At 25.3% G+C, this 18,955-nt stretch overlaps 4 protein-coding genes across 9 annotated transcripts; 1 reads left to right on the top strand and 3 right to left on the bottom strand.

Moving 5' to 3' along the window:
* Positions 1-208: 208 nt before the first annotated feature.
* Aasdh (Aminoadipate-semialdehyde dehydrogenase) lies at positions 209-4,890 on the bottom strand. Of its 3 annotated transcripts, none has more exons than XM_035877675.2 (10): positions 4,150-4,890; positions 3,826-4,081; positions 3,283-3,738; positions 2,806-3,185; positions 2,636-2,724; positions 1,685-2,544; positions 1,445-1,596; positions 1,208-1,371; positions 848-1,111; positions 209-730 (listed from the first exon to the last, which is right to left on the bottom strand). In XM_035877675.2, the coding sequence occupies exons 1-10, from the start codon at positions 4,151-4,153 to the stop codon at positions 323-325; spliced, it is 3,033 nt and encodes a 1,010-aa protein (XP_035733568.2). In that variant the 5' UTR covers positions 4,154-4,890; the 3' UTR covers positions 209-322. The 3 variants fall into 3 exon arrangements, with proteins under 3 accessions (XP_035733568.2, XP_085520420.1, XP_085520419.1); XM_085664294.1 differs by lacking the exon at positions 4,150-4,890 and having other exon boundaries at positions 3,283-3,331; positions 3,476-3,738; positions 3,826-4,111; XM_085664293.1 differs by lacking the exon at positions 4,150-4,890 and having other exon boundaries at positions 3,826-4,111.
* Positions 4,891-5,029: 139 nt separating this feature from the next.
* SkpA (S-phase kinase associated protein 1 SKP1-related A) lies at positions 5,030-6,669 on the bottom strand. Its single transcript, XM_035877693.2, has 3 exons — positions 6,314-6,669; positions 5,487-5,765; positions 5,030-5,329 (listed from the first exon to the last, which is right to left on the bottom strand). Exons 2-3 carry the CDS (start codon positions 5,763-5,765, stop codon positions 5,120-5,122), a joined length of 489 nt encoding a protein of 162 aa, XP_035733586.1. The 5' UTR covers positions 6,314-6,669; the 3' UTR covers positions 5,030-5,119.
* Positions 6,670-8,100: 1,431 nt separating this feature from the next.
* Positions 8,101-17,094, top strand: LOC118446711 (alpha-tubulin N-acetyltransferase). 2 transcript variants are annotated; one of them, XM_035877691.2, is made up of 9 exons: positions 8,101-8,534; positions 8,724-8,848; positions 11,322-11,471; positions 12,428-12,599; positions 13,473-13,614; positions 14,589-14,685; positions 14,802-14,889; positions 15,072-15,118; positions 16,517-17,094. In XM_035877691.2, exons 2-9 carry the CDS (start codon positions 8,745-8,747, stop codon positions 16,785-16,787), a joined length of 1,071 nt encoding a protein of 356 aa, XP_035733584.1. In that variant the 5' UTR covers positions 8,101-8,534; positions 8,724-8,744; the 3' UTR covers positions 16,788-17,094. The 2 variants fall into 2 exon arrangements, with proteins under 2 accessions (XP_035733584.1, XP_035733583.1); XM_035877690.2 differs by having other exon boundaries at positions 8,717-8,848; positions 16,517-17,089.
* Positions 17,095-17,372: 278 nt separating this feature from the next.
* LOC118446712 (polyisoprenoid diphosphate/phosphate phosphohydrolase PLPP6) lies at positions 17,373-18,868 on the bottom strand. Of its 3 annotated transcripts, none has more exons than XM_085664126.1 (5): positions 18,780-18,868; positions 18,660-18,700; positions 18,443-18,577; positions 18,250-18,349; positions 17,373-18,064 (listed from the first exon to the last, which is right to left on the bottom strand). In XM_085664126.1, the coding sequence occupies exons 2-5, from the start codon at positions 18,666-18,668 to the stop codon at positions 17,682-17,684; spliced, it is 627 nt and encodes a 208-aa protein (XP_085520252.1). In that variant the 5' UTR covers positions 18,669-18,700; positions 18,780-18,868; the 3' UTR covers positions 17,373-17,681. The 3 variants fall into 3 exon arrangements, with proteins under 3 accessions (XP_085520252.1, XP_085520253.1, XP_035733585.1); XM_085664127.1 differs by having other exon boundaries at positions 18,774-18,792; XM_035877692.2 differs by having other exon boundaries at positions 18,660-18,798.
* Positions 18,869-18,955: the final 87 nt, after the last annotated feature.

The following is an 18,955-nucleotide window of genomic DNA, read 5'->3' as shown; positions in this document are numbered from 1 at the left end:
TTTTTTTTTTTTTTTCCCTATATTTGCTTGCACTTATTGCTTGAAATCACCAAACACACTCGCTATTTCTTACTATGTACAAAGAGATTTTATGAATTGTGCATACACATTTGATGAATAAGTGAATTATTATTATTATTATTATTATTATTATTATTATTATTATTATTATTATTATTATTATATATATTTTTTTTTTATTTCTCTCTTCAAGATGGTATTGGCAATGTAAACTGTAATACGAAAGTCCTATGGAATAAATATATTGATTTAATATCAGTTTATTTTATTCTATTATTTATTCATTCATTCATTCATTCATTCATTCATTCATTCTATTAATATCGCATTGCTCTAAAATATAGAGCTTATTATCTCTACATCCAACCGTGATTAATCCATTTGCTAAAACTGGCGATGAAAAAATTTCACCATCAAGTTTTATACTAGTTAATATATCTCCTTGGGAAAGTTTACAGACATATAATGTACCATCTGTACAAGCAATACATATATTACCATCTTCGCACCAAGGAGTGGCATAAATTGGTGAGAGTACATTTTTAATATATTTTAAAATTGGTCCTGTCTTTTCTATCATTGGATTTAATTCCAAATAATATATACACTTTCCTAAAGATCCTATAATAATATTTTCACAATTTTTTATTGGATCATATTGATTTATTGGATAGGCAAATATATTGCCATTTATTTGATATGTCCATAACTGTTAAAAGAAATATATTCATTTTAATGGATTAAAGATTGATGAAAATTTTTTTTGAAAAAAAAAAAAAAAAAAAAAAAAAAAAAAAGATTAAACACTTTCAAATATCATTTTCACCTTTGTATCAGCCTGTATATCGAAACAGATTAATGTACCTCCTACGGTAGAAAAAATTACATATCCATTATTAAGTGTAATAGGTGATACAAATATTGGATTGATTAATTTATGCCTCCAAAAAATATTTCCCCTCGATTGATTTATTCCTATGCAAGAACCATCCAAAGTTCCAAATAATACTGATTCTGTTTGCGAATGTAAACATCCGCTTGCTGAAATACTTCCATCGCTGCCTTTCACGCTCCAAATTTTTGCTCCATTCTATATTTATTAATATTTATGATTTTAATTTAATTTAGCTAATGATAAATATATATATATATATATTTATATATATATATACATTATAGCACATACTTCAGTAGAAAGGCAGTACACATTATTATCATAAGATCCAACGAATAATTTATCTTTTGATTCAGATAATATAGCTGTACATTTTATTATATCTTCAGTTTGATATTTCCAAATAATATCGCCTGTCTTTAAATGAAAACAATAAATATGACCATCGTAACATCCTAAAAATTGTATCAATTAGAAAAATGAGAATTAATACTAATGTTTGTTAGTTAAAAAAAAAAAAACACTTACCAACAATACCCTTAAAATTATCTAAAACTACAACAGAAGATTCAATTCTATTTGGAAGTTGAATTTTATATACAACGCTATTATCATCAGGTTTAAGTTCAACGGTGCAAATTATACCCGAATGAGAACCAACCGTGACAAATGTTTTTTTGCTAAACAATATAAAGAAAAAAACAAAATTTTTATCATCTTCTTTTATCATCTTCTTATATAAATAAAACCTATTATAATTATACTCACTTATAACAAAATATAGTTGGTGATGCATCAACGCATTTAAGTAAATCAAATGTATTTTTAATACGAATATTAGTTATTGTTTTTTTATCAGACTTTAATGTTCGTTCATTAAATGATAAATGTGTGTACGTTCTCCCTTTACATCTTTGCCATAAACATATATTCTCTTCATTTATTTTATACGTATCATTTGAAAATATTTTATCCATAGTTACATACGTATGTATAGACGTGTAATTAGTTGAAACGTCAATTTCATTACGTGTATTAAACGATAAAATATTTTTAAGATATGTTAGACATTCCTCGAAAGTGGCATCTTTAAGTAACATACCAATTAAATTTGGAAATTGTGTATTTAAAAGTTCACAAATCTCCGTTGAAATTTGTAGTGCCATAATAGAAGTTCCGCCTAATTTTATAAATCCATCAGTTTTTAAATTTAAATAATTATTCCATACGCTTTCAAAATTCTCTTCGATTGTATCACGAAGATTACTCGATATAACAATTCTATCTTCCGTACATATTTTCTCTAAGAATTTAATAGAAATCTTTCCATTCTCTGTAAGTTCAATATTTTTGATAAAGTGAATTTTATCAGGTTTATAAATGTCAGGTAATTTTTCTAAATGCGATATTACATCTTTTTTTAATTCACATATAGCAATTCCATTTGTTATAGGATGTATACACAAATGTAATTTATGTCTCATTGGATCCCACCAAGAATAACAATTGCGTACAAAATTTAATTTCTTAATGGTTTCATTGAGTCTTAATAAATTTAATTTATTTCCATATCGTTTAATTATATCATTTTGTCTTCCTTTATAAAACATTCGTCCATTATTATCGATCTGAAATAATTTATAATTATAAAATGTTGTTAAATATAATTATTCCGTATGGAAAAAAAAAGAAAAAGAAAAAAAAAAAATATTAACTTACATGTACAATGTCACCAGTATTACGAAATACAGGTCTTTTTATATTTTGCAAAACTTCATTATCAATGAGACATAATCTACTATTGCTTCCTGGATTTAAAATAAATATAAATTTTATACAAAATAAATATAATATAATTAAAGTTATATATAAAATTACAAAATTTTTACCAATGTAAAGATGACCATCTCCATTTGACACTATACTATCATCTTCATTTCTAACTTGAAATATAGTTTCGGATAAGATCGTACCGAGATAAGATGATTCTATTTTTTCATCTGTTAATATAATCTTATTAATACTGGCCCAACATGATACCTCGGTTATACCGTATATATTAAAAAACTGAGTTCTATTATCAAAGTGTTTAATTGCAATAAGTAGATCTATCTTGGGAAATGGTTCACCCCCTAAAAGTATAATTCTCAATGGACTATCTTTTCCAAGAATTGTATTGGAAAGACGTTCGGTTGACCATCTATGAAGAAATAGCGATGGAGTGCTTTGTAATATGGTTACATCATTGTAAAATATTATATCCAAAAGTCTAGAATATAATATCATAAATATTACAGATTAGAGAGATTAATATATATTTGTTTTTGTTTGTTTGTTTGTTTGTTTTTTTTTTTTTTGATTATTACCTATCAACATCATTTTTAATCCTTTTTGATATCATGCACATTGTACTAGCTGAATGAAAAGTTAAAAATATTTCTATTATACTAGGATCAAATGTAAAATTTGTCAATTGTACAATTTTGTCAGACTTTGTGACAGATAGAATTAATTTTAAATCTATTATGTTGGGTATTATACAGGAATGAAACACTTTACAAATTTTTTCTTCCCCAGTTGATCCTGATGTTGCAATGGCATAAGCATAACCACTTTCAATATTTTTTATATATTGTTCCTGAGCTAGTTTCATTTTTAAAAGATACAAATATACACCGTGTAACTCGAACTTGCAAATAATTTCTGTATTATCTATGGGATGCCATAGAAAAATATATTTTATGTACAAGGTAGATAAAAATTTGTTATATACTGTAATGTCTGAAGGTAAATTAACAAAGCCAAAACTTTTAGTAATTATTCTAGAAAAGAAAAATTTGTAAATTAATATTATTTTTTATTTACTTATTTTTCTTTTTGATATAATATAATTAAAAATAATTTCTCACCCTAGTATTAATGCAGGTACACAATATTCTGGAACATCAATACCAATACCAATAAATTCAAAATTTTCTATAAACTTTAACATTGAGACAATTTTATTCCTTGCTTCATTAAGTTCCGAATATTTAATCGTATGAATTATATTTAAATCATGATACTCTATTGCTATATTATTCAAATAATTCCAATCAATTATGTCAATTAATGATTTTAATTTGTCATTTACATTATGACATAACTTTTGCCTTTTATTTATTTCTGTTAAAAATAATTTCACAGACATTATTTATATATTAAATTAAACATAAAATTTTTATTATTATTACCCATAATTTATATAATATATCACAGTGATATATTAAATCTTTAAGATAAAATATTTGCCATTTAAAATATCACTCTGCAATTCACATTTATAAAATAGGTTATGTTGATCTAAGTCAGAGCCACGTAGCGGTAGAAAGTTGAATTAAAATATATATATATATATAGCGAATATATCGATCGTGTGTATTTGTATAATTACCAAAAAGCTTTTTTTATATATATACATATATATATATATATATAATTAAATTCTTAATTTAGCTTACTTATCATTAAATGATAATTATGCATGAAGAAACGACGATTTAATTTCCTAAAGAAATTAAATGGATTTATTAATTGGATAAGCATTAAACAAGAAGAAGATAAAATATTGTTAAGTCTTATCCTTTAATTTTGTCAACTAATGTATACACAATATTCCTTTTTTTTTTTTTAATTTAAGTTGTAATGCCACAGAAAGAGAGAGAGAGAGAGAGAAATAGAGAGAGATTGAGATATATTAATATATTACCTAAAATTATGCAAATATATTCTAACTATATTTTCACAAAATGAATCTTGAGGAGCTTAGATTTAAGGTGATGTTAAACTTATGTTACTAAGAGACCAATAAAAAAAAAAGAAAGAATACTCTATGGAAAGAGAGAACTCTATGGTGTACAGCGTATATAAATTTCATTAATATTTGCTATTTAATATGGACAAATAAATCATATCAAGTTTATCATATATTATCTAAGCATTTGGATGGAACCATTGTTTCCTATCGATTATTGTGTGTACTTGATACCAAAATATTTTATTAGAAGGTAACAGGATTAGGAAAAAAAAAAAAAACAAAAGAAACAAAAACAAAAAAAAAAGAAAAGAAATGAGTTGGGGGAAAGGAAAAAAAAAAACAAAAAATTTTAATTAAAAATTGAAAAACACTAAAATTAAATATTAAAAAATATGATATCCTTTGGCTTATTTCTCCTCGCACCATTCATTTTCCTTGCGAACCTGTTCTTCCTCCGATGCCGTAAAATCGTTCTTTATGTTGAAAGTCTTACGAATTTCTTCTGGGGTCTTGCCTTTAATCATATTGGCAACAGTCTTGCATGTTACATCTAACAATCCTTTAATATCAAGATAGTTAGCTGCCAAAATTAATTCAAAAAGTGTACCCTGATCAACCTAAAAAAAAAGAAAGAAAGAAAGAAAGTAAGAAAGATAACATACAAACTAATATACATGGATATATACATTTTATAAATGATCTAATTCTATAGCTTTGATTGATCACAATATTTCTTTAAGATTTAATAAATAGAAGGATCATAATAATAACTACTTTTAAGAAGTCAGCATCCCAAGAGCTAATATCATCTGTACGTTTCTCTTTATTTTCATCATCCTCTGGTGGAGGTGGATCATCTTTATGATAAGTTGCCCATTGTAACACTTTCCTTAGAATAACAGAATTAACATTGGGCAAAGGTACAACTTCTTCTTCGTCCTCGTCCATACCTAAATCCTCCAACATTGTTTTAATGGTTACAGAACATTTTGCAATATCTACGTCCACCTCGAATACCTCGCCATCAGAACTTTGTAATTTAATGTTCGGCATCTATAATAAAATTCAATTTCTATTTTTGATATGTCTAATAAAATTAATATCTAAGAAAGTATGTTATTTTATCCCTTGTGGGAGGGAAAAAAAATTTTTGCACAAAAATTTAATATTATCTATAATCTTAGATCTAATGTATGCATATAAAATGTACATCAAAGTAATTGGAAAAAAAAAATAATATAAATTATACTCCAAATTATCAACACTGATAATATATATATATATACATATATGCATATGTATATATATATATATATATATATATATATATATATATATCACACTAAAGTCCACTAATTACAAGAAGTAATATTACATCTATTATTTCATTTTAATTATTTTTGTTTTTATTTAATTGAATAATGAATGCGTAATTGTCAATCACATGAATCAAGTTACAATTCTAACACAGCATATTCAATCCAAACGACATTTTCTTTAACTACTTCGTTACAAGATAATAGGTAATGAAAATAAATCAAATACGATAGTTATTTTATTATTTGATAGATGAATGATATTGGAATAATCAATAAAATTACCTTTGATTCTTTAAATGTCCGTCAAAGAATGAAATAAATATAATAACTTGTAACACTTTGATAAAAGACACTTGTCCGTCTGTAATTTCCGTGTTTCTCTTTCTTCTAACTTCTGTCTTCTATCACTTTCTCTCTCTCTCTTTCTCTCTTTCTCTCTCTCTCTCTCTCTCTCTCTCTTCCACTTCTCCTTTCTCACTCCTCTTCTCACTGTTACTATTGGTTATGTATAAGATGCTTCTCATTCGCTGAAACCAAATGTCGTGTTGTTAGGATCGATACTCTTCTCTCATTGGTCTGTTTTCACCTATGATTATAATAATCAAATCCTAGTCCAAGGAAATATCTCTATTAAAAATTACAACTTAACAAAAAGGTAACAAATATTCAACGCGTATCTATTCTGCCATTCCATTACAATTGTCCGCCATAATGGAGATGTAAGATCACGTGACCCATGACGTAATCGTCCATTAAGCAACCTATTGGTCAATCATAAAATACATATATCAAATCCAATATAACAAATAAATTTTCATTTCTTACCCAACGTTAATTAATACAAGAAATATGAATTATCATATCGTAAATAAATCTACATAAATCCAATAATAATATTTTTTTTTCTTTATCTTTTTTTAAATCAAATAACGCGACGATATTTCTTACGAAAATGTATTCTATTAAAATTTAAAATCGACCGCCATTATTACGTAAGACACACGTTAACGTCATCCTATTGGTCAATTAATCATATACATCAAATATATATATATATATCGAATAAAATCTGTTCGTAAGTTTCATAGAAAATTTAAATAATACAAACGATTATTATTTATCGAATTTATTCGATAGAAATAAATTTTCGTTCGAATCAAATATATATTTATTTGTTACCTAAAATAATATAGAAATAAGCTTATTATAATATCGTAATGTATCTTGAAATTGACCGGCATTACGAGACACTGGTCACGTGACCATCAGGGCATCCTTTAACGGACGTAGCTGATTGGTCGATCTGTAGTAATCATGCGCGCGAAGGTTTCCCTCACTACCTAACATTATCCCTCAGAAAAGAGAGAGACATCGCTCTCTTTACTTGGTTTCTCGTATCACGGTGGCTGTGAGTACCGTGAAGGACATTAAAGTGTTAAGACGTACACGATCGAAGAAGATACAAAGAGAGGAAAGAAAGAAAGATTAAAAGAGATACAGATTTACAGAGAGATAGATAGAGAGAGAGAGAAAGAGAGAGAAAAACTACGCAATTTTTTTTATCGTAACAAAGTTATCTATTACTAATTTTTTTTTTTTTATTACGTGAACACGTTTTATTAATATACGCAAGAGATATTAATACATAGATAAAAACGGTAAAGGATTAGATTGTATTATGTCAAGATTGTGTCGACGTTGTCGTTAAGAACGTATTTTGATTGGTTATCTATTTTCTTCGATAGGAAACTATAAAAAAAAAAAAAAAACAAAAAGAAAAAAAGTCAATTTTCTTATCTCGAATTATTTATCTACGACAAATATTGTCACGAACGTGTACGACGTTAATTAGGAATTTAGAGAAACAAAAAGATGATTTCATGAAGAGCTGATAAAAAAAAGGAAAGAAAAAGAAGATCGACGTATAATCCGAGTAATTAAAAAGAAAAACAAAATAATACATACATATATATATATATATATATATATATATATATATATATACACACAAATTATATATAAAACAATATTCTTTCATTTTTTTTTTCTTTTTTTTTCCTCCCAACAAGATTTTCGTATTATCCGAAGTTTGCGGGCTATGGACGATTACAAAATCATTCCTGTCGGTAACAGTTTACCTTAATTAATTTATTTTACAAATAAATATATATATATATATAAAAACACACACACACACATACATATATATATATATATCACAATTTACATCACTGACATTACATATATAAGAGAAAAAGAGAAGAGAATGTTCTTCTTCGATCGTTGTGTTGTCTAAAAAAAAAAAAAAAAAGAAAAAAGAGAAAAAAGAGAAAACAAAAAACAGAAAAAAAAGAAGGGAAGAAGAAAAGGGGAAGAAAAAAAAAAAGAGAAGCAGAACTTCGTGACTCGTTTAATATTTTTTCTAAAGAAGATAAACAACAACAACAACAACAACAACCGACCGACAAAAAAAAGGAAGAAAGAGAGGAACCATTTTTTGAAGGTATACGAAAAAAAGTGGGACATCCACCCACCCATACACACACACACACACACATATGTACACTCACGACACGCACACACATACATACATGCATACATACACATACACGCACACAGGCATATATATATATGTATATATATGTCCACGTTCTCTGATCTCTAATCATCGATTTGCCTTTTGAGACTTCAGAAATACTAGATATTTCGAAAGATGGAGTTCAAGTTCAACGTCAATAAACTTCTACCAAGGAAAATTAACAAGGTTACTCATATTCTCATACCGGAAGATTTTAAAGGAGATCGTCGTGAACTAAAGTAAGGATTATTATTATTATTATTATTATTATTATTATTATTATATGTTTATAATTTTTTTGTTTGTTTGGTTTTATTTATTTTATAAGTAACATATATAAGATGACATTTACATTTGCGTTATTAATCGGTCATGTTACATGAACCCTAATACGCTGGCGCGAAATAGATTGAGTAGATGAGAAAGGCTTCGCCCAATTATTATCGATGCGTAATTTATATATATATATACGTAAGAGATGTTATTACATTGTGTGGATAATGATTAACGTGAGATTTCAATAAAAAAAAAAAAAAATTTTCTTATATAATCAATACGATTTCTTGGAAAATATAGATCAATATAATCTTTACGATCTTTCAACAGTTTTATTTTGAGACGTATCAATTAACTGATATATCGATTACATCGATAATGATCGATTATGATATCGACGATTATTATTATTATTATTATTATTATTATTATTATTATTATGAGATATAGAAAATGTGTTTGGATAATGAAAACTAATTATATTTTCTTGATTTCGTTATTGATAAATATACAATGAAATATATGTATGTATGCATATATATGTATATATATATATATGTATATGTGTGTATGTGCTTTATGTTTGTATATGCGTGGCTGTATATATATATATATTTATGTATGTATATTTGGTGTGTGATTTATGTTTTTTTTTTACGCGCGCGTGCGCCCGCGCGTGTGTGTGTTATTTTTTATGTGTGGTTGTGTATAATTTTAATTTGAAGGAGAAAAAAAAAAGAAAGGAAAGAAAAGAAAAGGAAAGAATAAAGAAAGGAGAGAAAAAAATATTAAAACGTTGGAAGAAATTCTTATGCAGTGACTCGCGAACGTTCACGGAAGTCTATGACGAAATGGTAGAGTGCTTTCTCACTGCTTCCCCTCCTCTTATTTGCTCCGTTATTATGTGGAAAACTATATATCTTTCTCTCTCTTTCCTTCTCTTCCTCTCTCTTGGTCTCTCCCTCTCTCTCTTTCTCTCTCTCTCTCTCTCTCTCCCTCTTTCTCTCACAGATTCATCTTTCCTTTTTGCACTTTATTCATACTAGAATGTAGTAACGTAAGGAATTGAATACATTCTACGTTTATTCATATTTGATAGAAATAATAAAACATTATAAATGTTTCATTAAATTATTATTATTATTATTATTATTATTATTATTATTATTATTATTATTATTATTATTATTATTATTATTGTAGTAGTAGTAGTTGTTGTTGTTGTTGTTGTTGTTGTTTTTTTTTAAAAAGATAATTTTTGCAGGAATTAATTAATTTTGAAATTTGACGATTAAAATGGAATATATTTATAAAAGCTTGCGTATATGCGTTTATCGTTTATACAATTATTTAAAGATTGAATAATTGTTTATATTAATTATTAAACATAGTATAATATTATTATTATATTTGTGATGAAATTTTGATATTATTCATCATTGAAACGATTCTAAATAAAGTATAATATTTTAATGAAATTATGATAAAGGAAATGCCTATAGTTGGTATAATCGAATAATCTTTAATATTAAATTGTATATAAAAAAAAAAAAGAAAAAAAAATGAGGAAAATAATAATTAAGAAAATATTCTCAAACGATATTTATTTAATATCGTTTATTTAAATTAAATTAAAAAAAAAATTTATATATATATATATGTACACATATACATACGTTTTTTTTTTTTTTAAGAACGAAGTATAGAGAGATACGAAATATTCGTATAAAATTTTACTTCGCTCCAAAAAAAAAAGAAAAAGAAAAAAGAAAAAAAGGAAGAAAAAAAAGGGGATGAAAATCTCATTATAAAATTTACTAGCCAACAGAAATATCATAAAACCTGATAACTTTTCTGTGATATCTATAAACCTATTTCTAGATACATGTATATAGACAAATTGATCGATGCACTAAATATCCATTACCATTTGTGACACATATAACAGCTATAAGAAAAAATATTTATGGTTGTTTATCCATCGTCTATCCTTAAACTATTACAAATTGATATTAAGGCCATAAACTTATAGACAATGATTACAAACCTGTCATAGCAATAAATATATAACATATGCTATAATTTAATTAATAAGAAATTTCAAACATAAATCATATATATATATATATATATATATATATATATATATATATATATATGTCATATTAGCTATTACAAGATTAGTTGAAAGTTGTAATACAACGAGCATACCAACGTGTATTATGTAACGATGCGTTCGTGATGTAATAATTTTCTATTATGCATCACGTGTAACATCGAATTAATTTGATTTAATTATTTTTTTCATATCCACACACGCATACGCATATAATTTTTATGAAATAGTCATTGGTATTTATAACTTGACTATTTCACAAAAAAAAAATAATATAAAATAATAATTAATCTTTTTTTTTTTTTCTGATAACGTTACAGCGAATGTCAACGGCAAATAAGTAAAATTTTGGACGACATGGGAGAAGCTTCTGCAAAGGCTCAAGGATTGAGTAAATCAATAACAAGTGCTGTTAAACTTCGTGACACAGATCACATTGTTTATCTTCTCGTAGACAACGAAGCGAACAAGTAATTTTTTATTTAAAAATTTTTATCTTCGTATCTTTCATTATTTGTTTTACATATTATATCATTTAGTTTTCAATTTATATAATACTATTGTATAAATTTTATAAAACTTTTCTATATATATATATATATATTAATGATAATAATAATAATTTAGGGAACAATATTCAGCATACAATATGGACGAATAATAGGAGTTATATATTTTCTAGCAGAAAGACTTTCAAAGTATATAGCAATATATATATATATATAGCTAGCTAGTGGATCGATAACGAAGCTGGGTTTTACTGCAGGAGTCTTTCAGGCCGTTTTTTTCTTTTTTCTTTTTTATTACTTTCTTTCTTTTAACTTAAAAAAAAAAAAAAAAAAAAAAAAAAAAAAAAAAAAAAAGAAAAAAATAGATGGAACGAAGAGTAAAAGATATTACGTTCATTTTAAGAATACTCACTGACTTCAATTTATCTACTTCAATTTATTATATTAATGTTCGTCGTTGCTCATTTTTTTATTTCTTTTTTCTTTTTTTTTCTTTTTTTTTGCCCAGTAATAATCTTATACAGTCATGGAAATAAAACTGAGAGATAATGATAGGATCAAGATAAAGTTCTTGTTTTTTTTTTTTTTTTCTTTACTTTTTTTTTTATTCCTTTTTATTTTATTATCATTTTTAAGGCTTTGAAGAGAATTAGGTCAATACTTAAACAATAACATAAACATTATCTCATAGTAATGTTACTCAGTTGCAATATTTTTTGCTGATCAATCTTATATTTTTATCTCCTTTTTTTTTTTTCTTTTTTTTTTCTTATTTTATTTTATCTCTTAAAGTAATCATCCCTATAATCATTAAATGCAAGAGCGTGTAAACGTTCGAATCATCGATTTCTTTCTTCCTTTTTCTCAGTTTCTTTTTTCTTTTTTCTTCATCTTCTTTTCTTTTTTTTTTTTTTTAGCAACCTGGGAAGCGTGGTAGGGTTGCTGAAAACTGGATCAAAGAATTTGTTCATGTTCGATGAAACGGGAGCGAATTATCAGTTGAGACCACGGTGTATTTTGGATTTTTATATTCATGAATCTCGACAACGTATGGGACTTGGAAATATTCTTTATCAGTACATGCTGTCCGTAAGTTGTTAATCGATAAGTTTAAAAATTAATTTTTAGAAAGAACAAAAAAATATTTTACATAAATATATATATATATATGTTTTTTTAAACAACAGTTATAAAATATTCGTATAGAATTTTATTTTGCTCGAAAGAAAGAAAAATAGAAAGGGAAAAAAAAAGAAGAAGAATCAATTAAAAAATTTGTAAATACATAAATACATTCTTAAGTTATCATTTCATTAATAAAAATGATAATCATTATGATTCAATAATATATGAAATTTTTTAATTGTAATTCTTAATCTTCTTTTACATTTAGATTTATAACACTTTATAAATTTGCCCTTTGTATTATAAAGAAAAAGGAAAAAGAAGAAAAAAAATATAAATAAATAAATAAAAGAAAAAGAAAAGGAAGTAACGTGAAAGAATGATCTAATAACGTGAACAAGAAAAATGATTAGTAAACGTAAAACATTAAGTGGGTGTTACGATTCGAAGGTAGAGTCGAAAGAAGGTGATTGAACTCGTGCATGCCCGTTTATTTCGACACGGTTCGTTGATTTCTATCTAATCCATGGTGCATGGGCAACGTTTCTACCTGTGCTCTCTTTTATTAGATAAATCTTGACGTTAAAGTGAAATAGATAGAGAAAAAGAGATCAACAAACTTTCTACATACTCGAATCATTTTATATTTCACGGTCAATTATTATAATTATTAATGCGTACAATTAAAAAACAAATAATCATATGTTTATATATATATATATTTTTTTTTTCTAATATTTCTAAACGTTAATAATAAATTCGAAAATTATGGACAATTTCTCTTTCTGGTCTTTCTAAAAAAAAAAAAAGAAACAAAAAAAAAATTCTTTTCTCTAGGAAGAAAATATTAGGCCAGTGAAATTAGCAATTGACCGACCTTCGGAGAAATTTCTTGCCTTTCTACAAAAACATTATGGATTGACGAAAATCATTACGCAGAATAATAAATTCGTTGTGTTCCAAGGATTTTTCGATGACGGTAAGTTTCTTTTTTTACATTTTCTTTTCTCTTATTGTTTAATCAATAATACTCAGTTAATAAGGCTTACCAATAAGACTTATCAACTGGGCGTGTTTACTGGTATACATAAAATCAATAAAATAAGAGCTAGATAGAAATTGTCCCTGGTAAAAGATGATAATAATAGTAATAATAATAATAATAATAATAATAATAATAATAATAATAATAATAATAATAATAATAATAATAAAAAGAGTAAATCAAAAATAATATAATAGAAAAATAAATAAATAAAAGGAATTATATTATTTACATAATAATAATGATAAATTAATCGACGATACGTAAATGGGACTAAGTTTGTATATAAAAATTATTATGTATATTATAAATATTATGTGTATATATATATACATATATACCATTATGTAAAATATTGAAAAAGAGAGAGAGAACCATGCAAAGTCCTGTCTGGTAATCTCAATACCATCGTAAAAGTACAAGGCCATAGTCGAGTCATCGTCGATCCCACTTCATTTTAAAGGTACGAAAAAGGTACATGTCAAGGTCAGTCAGTCTGATATATATATATATATATATATATATATATATATATATATATAAATAGGTCAGATACTTGGCAATAATATTGCATTGAAAAGGAAAAAAAAAGAGAAAAAAAAAGAAGATAAGGAAAGAAAAAAGTTGGAAGTAACAGTCAATACCATTTGATAATTAATTTAAAGAAGCTTATAGCTCTTTCTAAGAAACCGATTTCAATTGACATATAAATCTAAGTCAATCCTTGACTTAGATTTACATGTCAATTACAAATATACCAACTTATTTACTATTCACAAAATAATAGATTTATAAAAGTATTCTTTAAACTACTGTATAATTTCTATTGCATTATGTAGACTATCTATTTCTAATGTCATTACTTGGAATATCATTTCTAAATTGTAATTCTTTTTTTTTCTTTTTAGAAATTCAAGATGTCAGAGCTAATAGATATAGTTTACCACCAAGACATTCTTTTGATATCGGCACACCACCAAATAATAATGCAGCGAAAAGTAATAGGTAGGTGCGTTTTAAATGATACGTGTGCTTGTGTGTGTGTGAGTGTATATGATTAATTAATTAAATAAAATAATTATTAATTGATATTTATAAAAAAAAAAAAATTATTTTTTTAGTACGAATGGTATACCGTATGTTTCTACAGTTACTCGTAGTTCTTACGGTAGATACGCTGCTGGACGACCGCCATGTTCAATGGCAAACGTGAGTATATTTATAATCAATATTAATATTAAATTATAATACTTGTAATTGTTAGATTATTTAATTTTTTAATCAAATTTACAAAACCATATCTCGTTATTATTATCTGTAATTTATAAATAATCATATAAGATATATTTGAGAATGACAATTGATTTCTTTTTTTCTTTTTTTTGTTATAGATAATCCATAATACCGCGATGCTTGGTCAATCAATTGAACGTACAGGGTGAGTAAAATCGGAGTAAAAGTGTATCAACGATTGAAATTTATTGTGCGTTCTCTCCTAAAGCATTTGTACAAACTATTTAGTTAAACAATTTATATTTCTGTTTTTTTTTTTTTTTTTTTTTCTTTTCTTTTCTCTTCTCTTCGTACATCAAAGAGAATCAGGACTCTTAGCCCAAAGTTGATTATTCACATTTCTATTTTAAAAAAAAAGTAACAAACTTCGTTTCAGAATTGTTAAATGGAATGATTGTTATTGTCAAAAAAAAAAAAATATATATATATATATATCTTTTTTTTTGGGGATACATCTTAAATTATAGTTCAAAGAAAAAAGAAGTCTTGTTTCGATTTTATCTAGATCATTATTTATGTATTAATTCACGACAATTTTGTGAGATTAATGCATAAAATATATATATATGTTTTTTATTATTATTATTTTTTTTTTTTTTTTTTTTTTTTTTCCCCGAGTATTACTAAATAACAAAGACATAAACTTTGTGAATTTTGTTTAGAATATAGTCATTGATTATTACAAAATATTAACATATATATTTATTTAAATAATTTATTCTTGATGAATTAATTTTTAACGTTCAAAGGTGATAGAGGAAAAAAGAAAATATATTTATATAGTAGAAGTTATTTCGTAAATAATATGAAAAACAAACATTGTCGTTCAAATGCATTGTTTGTTAATACTCGCACTTTAAAAAATACTTCAAACACTTTAATTGTGTATGTCTTTTTACACATGCATATAGTATATAATTAGTTAATTGTGATATTTATATTTTAATATTTAAAATCACTTGCACCGATCTCATTCAAATTTTTTTTTGTTTTATTATTACTATTATTATTATTATTATTTTCACGCTTCGCATAATTAATTTATGCTTATTATCGTTTAGCAAAATATCTTATGGATCAGTACTCTGAATGTGCAATCTTTATATAAAAAAAAAAAAATTTCTGACAAAATTTTTTCTGGCTATTTGTAAAATATTCTTCGTTGCATTATTAATAACAATTCTTGATTATAATGTATTAATATTTAAGAAAAAGAATTGGTGGTATATATATATATTTCTATTAAAATTTATCCAATGAATAATAATTTTTATTTATAAAACCATGCTACGTTTACATTATCATTAGATAAAATTTTCTAAAGCCTTCAGAGAAGGAGGATGAAGCTTTGTTTGCAATTTTATTTTTTATGTAACTTTTTTGTCCCCTTTAATATATGTGTGTTCTTGAATTTTTTATGTCAAATAAAATAAATCACAAATCACTGAAATGTTATATTGTATGTCGAAACAATATTTGCATGATGTTCCTTATTTATATTTAATAATTTTTCCGCGTCTTCACGGAGAGATTAATATTTCAGCGAGGACATTATCTCTTCTCCTATTACAACAAAACTGGAACGACCACGATCTTTAAGCTTGTATTCGGAGGAAGATCAAAAGCAACATACAAATGAATTACCAATTATATCAACGACAGTTGTTCCTAATAATGAAGCAACATCATTCGCTCCTGTTATAATAGAAACTGAAAAAACTGTTAAACCATCCCCTTCGTGCAGCCAAGAAGTAACTGGAAACAATCAGCACGGTCATCTTGATCTTAAATTTTATCATTCACCGTTGTGGTAAAGAAAGAAAAAAAAAACAAAAAAAAAAAAAAAAGAGGAACGTTTATAAATGACATTTATCAGAAACAAGATAGAAATAAAAAATTTGATGCTATGGTAATAATTTCCATTCAAATTCTTCTTAATACGTATTATGTTTAAAAAAAAAAAAAAAAAAAGAAAGAAAAAAAGCATTGCGTTTTTATGACAAAATTTTTTCTCGCGTGATTTTTCCTTTTAATTGTTTATTTATATTTTTATCTCTTTATGATCATTAATTATTTTTTTTTTTTTCAAGATTCTTATACATACACACATACACACAGATATTAGCTTTTAAATATACTTAATTAATTTAATATTTAATTTTTATTGTAATAATTGCGTATACAGTATTAATATCATTTTAGTTTAATACTCTATAAATACAGAGTACAATAATAGATGCATCAAAAAATTGATACTAAATTGTAGAATTTATAAGAATAGTGGCAGACTAGTTTTTAACAAATGATAAAAATTAAACCTATTAAATCAGGACTAGAATTTAATTATATAAATTCTATACTGACACCAAGATAAATATCTAGTCGTAATATATAGGGTATATAATTTACAGTCTCATATTATGAAATATTTTTATTACTTTTTGTCCACGTATGTAGATAATGAATTAAATAAAAATTAAAAAGAATAAGAAAAAAAAAAGAAAGAAAGAAAGAAATTCATTATGGTAGTGAATAATTTGGCAAAACTAAAGAATCATAATTTTCTTAAGAAGAACACTTGTCAATCATAAAAAAAAACACATATATATATCAAATTGTAACAGAGAATTTGTAAAAAAAGAAAAAACGAAAAAAGAAATGGTTCATTAGAAAAGTATAACAAATAGAATATTTAAAGGTCAATTAATTCATACGTCATCTATTTTTTCGTTTGTAATCCAAGTAACTAAATTTATACATGTATCTTGACTTAAATACATGTAACCAATAATCATTCCTTCAAGAATGCCTAAAATTATTCCAATACCCACGTCCAATATATTATGTCGTCTCATTAAAAGTCTAGACAAACATACGCAAGTACACCAGGCTAATAATGATGGTACAAAAATGATGGGCAGTGGCCATAAATATAAAAAATAATAGACAATGAATGTACAACGAGAGGCATGGCCAGATGGAAAAGAATATTTGTCAGGACCTATTGCAAATGGATCATCATTAACTGCTGGACGTCTTCTTCTTGTTAAGGCTTTCAATATTGCAATTAATAACAAGTCAATTAAAAAGCCTGAAAAGATTTCCATAATATATATATTAGATTATATCAATGATATCTTAAGGAAAATTTATTCAAATTTAATTGAAACATATTCAATGCTGTATCATTCTTCATTCTGAAAGTTTGTTTGTTCTTTTTGTTTTTTTTTTGTTTCTTTTTTATCATTTGTTCATATACAAATATTTATTACTTACCAATAAAAAGATTGACTTGTAATTGATAAAGAGATGTAAGATGAAAAATCCATATTGAAGCTAATGTCAAAGCAATCCAAGGTATTCCATGGCATGATATCTTTGAAAAAGGAAATTATTAATACTTAACCTCTTCAAATTGATCTGTGTAATAACAGATGTGTTTCATTTAAATATATTTATTATAAAATACCTCTAATGCTTTGTAATGTGTTTGAAGCTGCCTTACTGGTAGATATTTTTCCAATGAATTTACAAAAACCTTTGTTAAATAAACATCGACATCCAAAATCTTCTTCAAAAATGATGGCACTTGTCGTTTTTCTTCCTTTGAAAGAAAATAGAAAAAAAGTGATATGTGATATTTATGATTAAAAATATAAAAATATTATTTATTTTAAAAGTAATACCTGATCCATAACCGATGAATAAATTTTCGATTGATCACGCCCTTAAAAATTTAGTCGCCACTTTGGATTATATATATTTTAATATTAATTATTAACTAAAGTAAATATCTTTACCATTACCTCAATAGTAGTGAGTTTGACTTAAGCTTACGATTAATTTAGAAATTTGCAAAAGAAAAAAACGCCCACAGCGCTGGTGGCGCTGGTAGCTAGCGGTGAAATTTGAAAACATGAATTCAAACACTCATTACATTAATTAATATAGTATCGTTTGCTAACAAGAAGTGGTTCGATCA

This window comes from Vespa mandarinia, chromosome 25 (genome assembly GCF_050613455.1).
Source record: "Vespa mandarinia isolate Hongniang chromosome 25, ASM5061345v1, whole genome shotgun sequence".
Lineage (NCBI taxonomy): Eukaryota > Metazoa > Arthropoda > Insecta > Hymenoptera > Vespidae > Vespa > Vespa mandarinia.
Note: the sequence above shows the minus strand (reverse complement) of the source record. Positions and strands in the feature narration are given on the sequence as shown.

Coding starts and splice junctions, on each gene's coding strand:
- Aasdh (XM_085664293.1), bottom strand. CDS start 4,106: ATGTCTGTGAAATTATTTTTAACAGAAATAAATAAAAGGCAAAAGTTA. Junction 3,739..3,825: donor GTACCTGCATTAATACTAGG/GTGAGAAATTAT, acceptor TTTCTTTTCTAG/AATAATTACTAAAAGTTTTG. Junction 1,597..1,684: donor CCAACTATATTTTGTTATAA/GTGAGTATAATT, acceptor TATATTGTTTAG/CAAAAAAACATTTGTCACGG.
- LOC118446712 (XM_085664126.1), bottom strand. Junction 18,350..18,442: donor CACATTACAAAGCATTAGAG/GTATTTTATAAT, acceptor CCTTTTTCAAAG/ATATCATGCCATGGAATACC. Junction 18,065..18,249: donor ACAAGTCAATCTTTTTATTG/GTAAGTAATAAA, acceptor AAATCTTTTCAG/GCTTTTTAATTGACTTGTTA.
- SkpA (XM_035877693.2), bottom strand. CDS start 5,765: ATGCCGAACATTAAATTACAAAGTTCTGATGGCGAGGTATTCGAGGTG. Junction 5,330..5,486: donor GGGATGCTGACTTCTTAAAA/GTAGTTATTATT, acceptor CTTTTTTTTTAG/GTTGATCAGGGTACACTTTT.
- LOC118446711 (XM_035877691.2), top strand. CDS start 8,745: ATGGAGTTCAAGTTCAACGTCAATAAACTTCTACCAAGGAAAATTAAC. Junction 11,472..12,427: donor GTAGACAACGAAGCGAACAA/GTAATTTTTTAT, acceptor TTTTTTTTTTAG/CAACCTGGGAAGCGTGGTAG. Junction 15,119..16,516: donor CAATCAATTGAACGTACAGG/GTGAGTAAAATC, acceptor TTAATATTTCAG/CGAGGACATTATCTCTTCTC.